Raw genomic sequence first — 11,572 nt, forward strand, 5'->3', positions numbered from 1 at the left:
TTATTGTGCTTCCCACTAGTGAGTATGTTCATGATCAATTTTTTTAAATTAAAACTGAATTACCTAATGAGGTCAGCATAAGTGATGTGTTTTGTCCTTTTCTGATCATGCCTTTCATCCAACCTTCATAAACACATTCTGAATTTATTCTCCCAAGAATACAATGAAAGGTTTTTCCCATTAGTGGGTGTTCTTCACAAAGTGTACTCAGTTTGTTTGGAAAAAAAAAAACAACCTGTGGGGTTTGCTTAAGGCTCTATAAAGAGGTTTGTTAACTTAAAAAATGTGCTAAGAAAGTTCACGGGAGGGTTCAGGGATTCAGAGTCTACCTCTAATTTAAGAAACCTCTCTAGTTACTGCAGTCTTGCCACCTATTTTTACCTTATCCTGTAATCCTCTCCTCTCCTTCCTGCTCTCTCTCTGCCTTGGTGGTTACAAAAAGGAATTGTCATCCTATAAAAATCAGTTCAGTTTTATAAAAATCACAAATTATGCTATTGCTCTAAAATCTGGCTTTTCATAATTCTTTTCGATGTGTACTACTGCCCACAAGCCCAATACAAATCAATAAAAAATAAAAAGATTCTAAGATCTGACATTTCTCCAAAGCTCACTGAAATCAGTGAAAGTTAAGTATATATGACATCTCGTAGTATTGTGTCTTTAAATAGCTTCAGCTTGTCCTTTTGACAGTAGAACCTTTCATCACATCACAAGGTAAACATTTTTATTTAATTCCCCTGTTTCTCTTTAGACTTGATTATATTTTATCAGTCAGGAGTTGGGGCTGATGTATTACTATTGTGTTAAGTTTTGATTTTAATGTATGAGATTAAGATACTTTGATTTTCGCTGCCGTGTTTTCCATGAGTTCATCAGTCCTTATTTGGAGGTTTTAACCATCTCTGCCTAAAGTATTGCTGATAGAAGTCTAGTTAAGTGTATCTACAGGTGCCAGGTAATAGAATAGGAAATCAAGTGGTTTACAGATGTGAGCAGAGAAGAAAAACAAACTTCACTGAGAAAGGGGAAAACATTCCTTCTGCACCCCTCCTCATCCCTCCAAGAATCCACTTCTAATATGAAATGTTTGAACTTTGTTTCCTGAAAAAATGAAAACCAGATCTACCACCTTCATATATGCATGAGTGTGGCTAAGACAAGTCTTTTAGTTGCTGTGTACATGGTTGATTTGTGCTACACCTGAAGACGGAAAAGCAGAACAGTAATTGATTTTTAACCCTGTTGTCTGCAGGAGTCTTTGTATACACCCTTCCAGAATCTAAAGTCTTTCATTTGCAAGGCTTGCATGGTGAAGAGAAGAACAATACAGAGCAGACCAAGAGGGAATGGATTTATCACAGGTTGGCATTGTGTGAATTTCCTCAATAAAGTCAATATATTGATGAGCTCAATTATCCTTCAACTGCAGTAGCATTTGCATAGGCAACCCATCAAGCTAAGTAAATTGTAAGGTCTTTCTCCAAGAAACCAAAGGAGACATCCAAGAAAATGTTTCATGTTTTTAGGAATTCATGTGAATTTGCTTACCCAACTTTGAATAGAATAATATTTCCATCTAGCTGCTCAGTTAGTGAGACACATGCAGTAAATAAAATATCATTGACTGACAGAAACGTCACTGCTATTTATTCAGTGACTAAAGTTATTTTTATGGGAGGAACTAGATGACTCATAGTTTTTTCTTCCTTTCCCTCAGGGGAGCTATTTTAACATTGGTATTTGAAGGTCTGAGTGAGGCATTGAAGAGAGAATACTCCTTATTGGACTGACTGATACAGTTCAAAATGTAAAAAAGCTTTTGGGCAACCTGGAGAAGAGCTTTTTTTTTGCCGAAGACCTTGCTTTTTTTTTTTCCCCCCCAACTGTATGGCTCCGTTTACTGAAGAAATTTGTTTTCCCCACCTGATCTGCCTCACTTTCAGGGAAAAAAAGACATCTAGAAGATTTTTAGCCTCATTCACAAATCAGCCTGAATGTTGAGGCTTTTGAGGCTTCGAAATAATTCACGCTGAATCTCAGTGTTAATGCTGGTATTATTACCTGCTTAATACCTGATCAACTATAATGTTTATGAGGTTAAAAATTACCCCTTCAGAATTCCTTGAGCAAATTACAACAGACAGAATGATTTTCTGCTAGTTCAGTACTTTCCATTATGTGACAGCAATACTTCTGATGTGGTACTACACCATATTGGTGCTGGACATTTAAAACTAAGGGTATCTGTTCGTGATTTATGATACCAGATCCTGTTAGCATCTGCTATTGCTTGAGAGCTGTACTTAACCGTTTTAATTATGATTTGTGATTCCAATTTGGACAGAGATTTCTGTTTTGTTTTAATGACTGCAGTCTCCAAATCTGTGTCATAAAATTTTGATCTGGTTTCTAAATACACTTGTTAACAGCTTGTAATCATAATGTGCATAGATGGAAATGAGGACAAGAACCATGCTTATTAGGCTGACTTTAGTTTGGAAAAATCATAATTGTGCATAAGTGTTCTGGCATAAAACTAAGAAAGGTTGTTTCCCGAAAAAGAATATACTGTCCCTCTTTTTCTTCATTTAATCTTATGTACAGTCAGAGTTGCTTAGTAATACTGTTTTTCAGGAACACAACAAAGAGAATTTAATCCCAGGTTCCAACAAACGCACAGAAGATATTTTACTCCTCCATATGATAACCAGATGAGGGGGTTCCTATGGAGAAATCCTCAACCGCAAGGTAAAAAACATCTGCACGTGTGCGTATTTAGAATTGTCTCTGTCAACAGTATAGCAGCTCTGTGTCTATATGCAGCTTGTGTTTGTATGTCTGCAGTTACCCTGTGGCTATAGCAATCGGTAACAAAACTTGTATCGGTGATAGTTGTGTGCTCACATTACTGAAAACTTACTCTGCAAGGTGAGGTAGAGTGTAGCATTATCATCTGGACTCGTCGTTTAGTCACAGTGTTCTGGGAAAAAAAGCTTTCATGTGATATTTAAACTTTCCATGCTTGGTCTCAGCTGAACCGCATTTAAAATTGTAGTAGTCCTAAACCAAATTGGCACAGCTGCACAGAAATGTCTGTCTGAAGTCTTTAGCTGCAGATCTTAGTCCATACTTCAACAAAACACTTAAGCATATGAACCAAGTTAAACACATTCTTAAGTGGTTTCTAGATCAGGGTCTCAGCTTCCAAATTATTGCCTAAGTAATACAAATGCAAGTTCCATCTTGCCTTGGCATTACGGTAAGTCATTCACCAATCTCACTTCTTGAACAGAACAGACATTTCAATGAAGCATCACTCTGGATAACACTGTTGAGCTGACGTAATTCAGTTTTACTTCCTCATTACTATGAATTAAAGCATATATAGGTAAATTAAAGAAAATAAGCAAAAGGAAGAGAAATGTCTGAGAAAGAGTGATTATTTTATTAAATCTGCAGATCCTAAATTTCTTCTGTGTTTCCAGGTGAGGTTTTCAAAGAAGATTGATGATGTGAGTAGGGAGGATAAATAATAAATAAATACAGTAAAATCTTTAATGTATTTTAGCTGCCACTGTTGTATGCTTCAGAGTGAGATACTATCATTTGATTCAGAGTTAAGATTGTTCGGTCGTGTATGTAAAATGTAAAGCTAAAACAGACTGTGTATGCTGACTGTGAGCAGAACCAAAGCTGGTCATTGTTACTCTGACCATCACAAGAAGCCTGCTGTGCAGGGGTAAGGTCCTCTCTGACCAACTCCACAGATCTTATGACCAGATGTATTCCAAAAGATATGTTCCACAAGTAACTGTGCTGAACTGTGTTATAAATGTGTTTCAGTAGCATTATTAAAACATCTTGGCTTGTTCTATACTAGGCCTATTTGCTACCCTTAGGACGCTCTTAAAACATGATCCCGTAAGTGCAGTTAAATTGCCTCTGTTATAAGTAAAATAGATTTATTGGAAAAAGATATCTGTGCTTACAAAAGAGCCCTGCTGTGTTTTAGAGCTCCTTTTAAAATGATCTGCCAAGATGACTCATTTCAACAAAGATTCATTTTCCGAAGTTTGCTAATATTAAGACAGGTATCTGGGGATTGTTCAGCCTTGAAAAGAGAAGACTTTGGAGGGACCTAATAGCTGCCTTCCAAGACCTGAAGGGAACCTACAGGAAGGCTGGGGAGGGACTTTTTACAAGAGTGTCCACTGATAGGACAAGGGGAAATGGGTTCAAGTTGAAGGAGAACAGATTTAGATTAGATCTTAGGAAGAAATTCTTCAGTACAAGAGTGGTAAGACTTTGGAATAAATTGCCCAGAGAAGTTGTGGATGCCCCCTCCCTGGAGGTGTTCAAGGCCAGGTTGGACGGAGCCTTGAGTAGCCTGGTCTAGTTGAGAGGCGTCCCTGCCCATGACAGGGAGGTTGGATTAGATGATCTCTAAGGTCCCTTCCAGCCTATGCCATTCTGTGATTCTATGATTGTGTAACTGCTGTCTCTGCTATACGTGTGTCTCACCAAAGAGAGAGAAAAAAGTAGTGATTTTGTGTTCCGTGATCGTTTACGTGATAAAACTTTCTAGTAATATTACTGATATCCATCTCATCCTTTATATACTTTCCTGAGGTATACTGTTATGGTTTCTGCTGTTGAATATTCTAAATAAATTATTGGATTAAATGCATTAAAAAGTAATGGAACAGTAATCACAGGACCTATATCTTCTGTGTCAGGAGTGTGCTTAATGATAAGACAGCCTTTGCTCTCTCTTGACAGTTAATGTTAAGAATTAATAATAATGTTAAAAAAAAAAAAGTGTTAAGAATTCCATGACAATGTCTCAACTTGAACAGTGGAGGAAAGAGTGCCTCCACCCAGAAAGCATAAAACTACGAAGCATTGGTGTTTCTCTGAGATGATGGTTTGAATTCCCTCAGGCAGAACAAGAATTGGATTTAGACATCCCTCAGTTTATGCTGAATACTAACCACTGATCTGTTGAAATTAAGATCTCATCCTCTAGCTGTATTTCGAGAAAAGGGAATTCAGCTGTGGGTGTTTTGGGTTTTCAGGGGATTAGGGGTTTTGGTTTTGGGGGGGGGGTTTGTTTGTTTTATTTTATTTATTTATTTATTTTAAGTTCTCTTCATACGTTTCTTGGCTCTGTGTCACAAATAGAGAGTGCATCCATGTAACTCAGAGCAGGACATCTAAGCCTCACAGGGAGGTAAATTTTCCCTTAGTATTTCTTGTTTGTTAATTTAGAAGACTTCCTGTTTAGCACGCTGACCTTTTGTGTATGCCATTCTGAGTGTCTGTCCATTCTGATGCTTGTTAAACAGATCATAGGTATCTAATTTAAAGCTAAGGTTGAGCTTCTGTTATTGAGATGTATAACTTTGCATTGCAGCGCTTCATAATCTGTGTGCTTTGAGTTTAGAAGTCTTGCCTGAGGTAGCATAAATGTCTGTAATAAAGCATGACTTTATGGGTTCTAGGTTCATGGCTGAAACCCCACACGCCATATAGCCTGTTGCTAGACAAAACTTCATTAATTAGCACTTAAGACCACTAATACCTTATTTCATATCACATTGTTACCTCATTCTACAAATAGCTAAAAATAAACTGAGCACTAAGAGCTATGGCAATCACTACTGAGTAGCATGTGTCTTTGTCACATTGAGATTGTTTGTCATAGCATACAAATTAGCAGCTAGATCTAAATCAACACACAAAAAATAGCAAAAAAAAAAAAAAGTAAGTTTAATCTTATCTATGCACTGTCTTACATACTTTCATAGCTATATTTTATAATTTCAGTGACTTGGTCAGTGGTTCTCATACTAGTATTTGAAAACCTACCTGAAAACTGAGCTGAAGATGAGGGAAGGAGATAGAGGACAGAGTGTTTGTGGGACTGGTTGTGACAGCTACATAAATGGCTGAAATCAAGGATACCCTAATACATAAGAAATAGTGAAAAGGATTGGCAAGGATATAGAATTTCTGTTGGTGATAAGGTAAACATCAGAACTCTTTGTATGATGGACCCAGGGGAGGGATGAGGACATAATGAGTAAGAGCTGTCCGAGAGCTAGAAGTAGTGGATGATAATTTCAGCTACCAGTCATCTACCACCAGAATCATAAACAGTGAGACAGAGAAATAATGAAGCGTTTTGACAATTTCATACTTAAGATCAAATATGTTCTGCCTAAGAAAATGATGTTCTTTCCAAAAAATAGGTTTGCATTCTTTGTTTTCATCCACCTTTGTCTTGGTTTTCTTCCATCTCTCTATTGGAAGAGAAAAAGCAAAATAGGCAGCTCTTGTTTTTTAAAGAATTCAACTTAGAAAATACCACTTTTGAAAAAGTGATTGTTTAAAAAAAAAAAAAACAAAACACCAAGGTTTTAGAGAAAAGCTTTTATGGAAAATCAAAAGCAGTTTTTCAGGGGAAAGGAAAGATGAGTGTCAAGGAAAGAGAGGGAAAAAACAGAATTGTTGGAGGTATGTCTCACTTAAGAGAAACTCTTTTGTCCAAGACAAAAGGGATTTATCCGGAGTCCCATTCCTTCATGGAAGGTAATTGCATCAAAAGAGTATGTTAACTTCAGTCTTAGCACTCTGTAAACCATGGAGCTGAACATGATACAACTGTACTGAAGGATGTGAGTTTGTAGCAAGTTTTCATTTGCTAGATATTTAATCAAGGCTTTCACACACGTGTTGCGTACTCTGTGTTCAAGCATGTTTCTGATTTGGTAGGATTTTGATAGAACTATAATGTAGGTGGGACTTTGTAGAACTCCAGTGCTGAAAAAAAGATTTCATTTACAGTTCGAATACTACTTTGCTTATAGGACTCTATAGCTAAAGTAGTATTGTACACAAGCACACTTAAACCAGTGAAAACGTTTGTGAATATAGCTTATGTCTGATTTTAAATAGTCTGTTTTCCTTTCCTGAATTCACACACTGATCTACCAACCACAGTGTATGACCTGTATGGTTAACTATCTCAAGCCATTAATTGGACTAGATTTGAAAATTACAGTGGCCCAAGAGCTTTAAGAAGAGCAATGCCACCATGGGCTATCCTCCAACATGTCAAAATAGTAGCCATAATTATACACCAGCTGGAGGGGGACATGTTCTTTTTTCAGAATACGTATAAGTGTAATTTTTCATGCAGACCGTCTGAATAAGCTCTTGTTCTCCTGCTTTAATGTTAATTGCAAATATTTAATTCATCTCCTACTCCCTCCAGGTAGAGAATATGGACTGGGACATCCAGACCAGAGGAGAAGATTCCACCTTTCTCCTCGGTAAAGAACACGTGTACAGGTAGCAAACTGAGATGATGGAATAGTTGCCATTGAGATAATTTTAGTCTACGAGAGCCTCTTTTAATGAACTTTACAGAGTAACTGAAGCATGTGACTGTGAAGGAAATCACTCAAAGTTGAGGCTATTTAGCTTGTTAATCGCATGTCATGTTAGGTCTAAGCTTGCTACGAGACCGGAATCACTAAAACTTAAATTAAAGGTAGCAGCTGAAGCACAGTAACATCTCAGTATAGCTACCTTGTTTTGTCTGTTTGACACTGGAAAGTCTAAAGTGTTTTTACAGCATCGTTAAATATTCCTGACTGTAAGTTTTCAGACTTGAACTATAAGTTTTGTGTATTTTCATTGTAGTTTAGTATATTACAAGAGTTTTCTCCCCATGAATAATGTGGTATACCCATGCTGAATTGTGGTTTGTGTCTTAATCATGGATTATATCTTTAAGGGTTATACCATTGTTACTGAAACTTGTTGAAAAGTTTGAAACATGACATCACTAATGTAAACATCATCTGCCAGTGAAACAAAGTGACCCTCCTGTAAAATGCAGTGCTTTCTTACAAGAGCCAAAAAATATCACTTCCACTTTTGTCACTTCTAGTTAAGCAACTTTTTCTGTCTACCTCAGCTGATTGTGCAGAGTGAACCACATCGCTGTTGAGGAGAGAAAGAATATCTCATGCCTTTCTTCTGTAATAAATAATACTTAGGAGAACTAAGTATTTTTTCCTGTCCAGAATTCTAATTTAAACACTTATCTTCAAAATTAATTCTTTTAAATTGATATATTTCACTTTGTGATTGAATTTCAGTGATATCTTTCTTTAATTATAAAATTATTTAAGTAGTTAATATAAGCAATACTAAAGAACAGAGCATGTGCAATTTTTAACAGCACCATAGGATCATATATTGGTAAATTGGTACAACAAAAGTCCCTCTTCAAGTCATTGCTTGTGTTTTTTAAGAAACTGTTTTGGAGATTACAACAACTTTCTTATGTCTTCCATTTGCATACCCATTCAGTTAAAAATAATCACAGGTACTTTATTACTGTCTTCGGGGAAAAAAAAATAGGCAGTTGTGTAGAAATCCCATTTTAAATCATGAAGTGTAAAAATTTTACCAGAGGAAAAAGTGTCAACAACACTTACATCACATAGAAAGCGGGTGGCGTACTTAGAACCATGTTTATCTTTTTCCTGATCTGCATCTCAACTTAATTCAAAATTGTCTTCATTTATATAATCGTCAACAATTTCATGCTTTTCTTACATGTCTAGCCATCTTTGAATTGGGTTGGCTCTAGTGGATATTTGTGGAACTGATGGGTTTTCATCTGTTTATGTGCTTCAAAATCACAGTATCTTTTGTTTTGCACTTCAGCATTTTCCATACATAAAGTTATATAATCTCTCTTCTTATACGGGAGGTATATGATGAAAGAAAAATGAAAGCCTGATGTACTGCTCCTGCTCTCAAAAAAGACTGAGCAGCAGAAAAACAGGATATCCAAAGATAGAGGCAAAATGTTAAGAGCAAGTTTTGAAGTCTGATACAGTTTGGAGATTTTCGTAAGAGCATCTATAGTTATGGAGGATGATGACTATTCCAAACAGCGACGTCAATGATGTTGCACATGGACAAAATTTTGTATTTACACGAACTGTGGACTTAATGTTTATCATGTTGGAAAATCCACTCTTTTGGATTATTTTTTTCTTTTTTTGTTTTGAATAATATTGATTAGTATCTTGTTAGTGTAGTTCTCATAATCATCATTCTAGATTTTACTGGTACAGAGACTGTATGACAGTCTTAGGCTTCTTATTGCATTACTGACAGGAAAATTTTTTTTCTAAGCATTTGAAAATTAAATTTATATCTGAAAACTATCTTATGACCCATGCTAACAGAAAGTAGCAGACGCTATAAAACTTTATGCATGCATTAAGACTTGCAGAACTTAAGGCTCAAAACATAAGTGCTGATCTGGATAATTAATACATAGATCGCTAAACCCAGAATGCGTCATTATAGTGGTTTAATCACTGCATAATACAGATCACAAAATCTTCTAAAATTGTTTTAAGTGTTGATGTTCATATGTCTTACTTGGTTTCTCACAACTGTTTCATCTTTTAGATCACCCAGATGACCCTACTCATTACTGGAAGTGGATGAAAATGGATAAGAGAACAAGATACATTTTTATGAAATGTTGTATGCTGAAGATCATAAAAACTCATCAGTATTTCAAAAATGGTGGTGGCAAGGCCCTTATCAGAAATTTATCGTGCCTCATTTTCAGTTTCATTTTATTTTGTATACCTTTTTTCCTAGCCTATAGTAAATTATGGAATGTCATGAAACAATTATTACATAATTTGGATTCCGGATAGTATTGTTCAGAACACTTTACAAAAACCTTTTTGACACAGTTATGAAAAATGGTCATTAAAATTATGTCTAAAAAGTAGAGGCCCGTCCTAGGTGTTGAAGAAGGCTGCAAAAATATAATTAATTAATCTAGTTCTGTTGTGAAGATTATTATGTCTCTTCTATTAAACCTTTATACTATATGAGGCTGAAAAGTGCCCAGTCTCAGACAAAAAAGGGTTCATGTTCCACAGGGGTCAGTACTGGGGCCGGTGCTGTTTAACATCTTTGTCAGTGACATGGACAGTGGGATCGAGTGCACCCTCAGCAAGTTTGCAGATGACACCAAGCTGTGTGGTGTTGTGGACATGCTGGAGGGAAGGGATGCCATCCAGAGGGACCTTGACAGGCTGGAGAGGTGGACCTGTAAGAACCTCATGACGTTCAACAAGGCCAAGTGCAAGGTCCTGCACGTGGGTCAGGGCAATCCCAAGCACAAGTACAGGCTGGGTGGAGAATGGATTGAGAGCAGCCCTGAGGAAAAGGACTTGGGAGTGCTGGTAGATGAGAAGCTCAACATGAGCCGGCAATGTGCGCTTGCAGCCCAGAAAGCCAACCGTATCCTGGGCTGCATCCTAAGAAATGTGGCCAGCAGGTCGAGGGAAGTGATTCTGCCCCTCTGCTCTGCTCTCGTGAGACCCCACCTGGAATACTGCATTCAGCTCTGGGGCCCGCAACACAAGAAGGACATGGAGCTGCTGGAGTGAGTCCAGAGAAGGGCCACGAAGATGATCCGAGGGCCGGAGCACCTCTCCTATGAAGACAGGCTGAGAAACTTGGGGCTGTTCAGCCTGGAGAAGAGAAGGCTCCAGGGTGATCTTATTGCAGCCTTCCAGTACTTAAAGGGGGCCTACAGGAAAGCTGGAGAGGGACTTTTTACAAGGGTGTGTAGTGATAGGACAAGGAGTAATGGCTTTAAACTGAAAGAGGGCAGATTTAGATTAGATCTAAGGAAGAAATTTTTCACTTTGAGGGTGGTGAGGCATTGGAACAGGTTGTCTAGAGAAGCTGTGGATGCCCCATCCCTGGAAGTGTTCAGGGCCAGGTTGAATGAGGTTTTGAGCAACCTGGTCTAAGGGAAGGTGTCCCTGCCCATGGCAGAGGGATTGGAACTTAGATGATCTTTGAGGTCCCTTCAAACCCTAACCATTCTATGATTCTATATCACCGTTAAAAATGTTCCTTTTCTGTCATGTGGCTTAATATCATAGTACCTCAGTCTCAGAGAAGGAAAAAGGGGTAGCTGAAACATTCCAGAAAGTTATAGAATTTGTTTATATGTACAAAACTGCTACAGCTTTAATGTCCTATTATTTTGGAGCCTTTCAAAGCTGAGTCATAGAATCCAGCCTGGCCCTGAACACCTCCAGCGATGGGGCGTCCACAACTCCTCTGGGCAACCTGTTCCCATGTTTCACCAATATGCATAGTCCTCTTCTGGAATACTTAGAATTCTCCTCCATATGTAGGGAGTCGTTTTTGAAACATTGAAGGTTTATGCCAGACCTTACATCTGTCTTTAGCCTCAGAGTAAAGATGTCAATGTGAGCCTCTGGCCAGTATAATTTTGGAGGAAATTCTAAATCAAGGGGAAACTAACAGACATTTTGAATGCTTTTTTTTTTCCTTAGTGACAGTTGTTTCAAGCACACAGTGTAAAATTTTTTCCCTGTTGACATCATTGCTGCATCTTTTGCAGATATTAGTGGCACCATGATTTCACTCCATCCTGATAAGGTAGTCCTGAGAGATCTATGTAAATGGACAGAGTACA

The 11,572-nt window shown here is 37.6% G+C and overlaps 1 protein-coding gene across 1 annotated transcript in view; it reads left to right on the plus strand.

The window, feature by feature from the left end:
* Nucleotides 1-9,703, plus strand: part of FAM120B (family with sequence similarity 120 member B) — a 57,190-nt gene extending 47,487 nt beyond the window's left edge. The window contains exons 8-11 of the mRNA XM_086631547.1: nucleotides 1,256-1,364; nucleotides 2,638-2,751; nucleotides 7,280-7,356; nucleotides 9,505-9,703. Coding sequence (XP_086487673.1) covers nucleotides 1,256-1,364; nucleotides 2,638-2,751; nucleotides 7,280-7,341 — 285 coding nt within the window. The 3' untranslated portion in view covers nucleotides 7,342-7,356; nucleotides 9,505-9,703. The remainder of the gene's footprint in view (nucleotides 1-1,255; nucleotides 1,365-2,637; nucleotides 2,752-7,279; nucleotides 7,357-9,504) is intronic.
* The last annotated feature ends 1,869 nt before the right edge of the window (nucleotides 9,704-11,572 follow it).

This window comes from Tauraco erythrolophus, chromosome 2 (genome assembly GCF_009769465.1).
Source record: "Tauraco erythrolophus isolate bTauEry1 chromosome 2, bTauEry1.pri, whole genome shotgun sequence".
In the NCBI taxonomy this organism is placed as follows: domain Eukaryota; kingdom Metazoa; phylum Chordata; class Aves; order Musophagiformes; family Musophagidae; genus Tauraco; species Tauraco erythrolophus.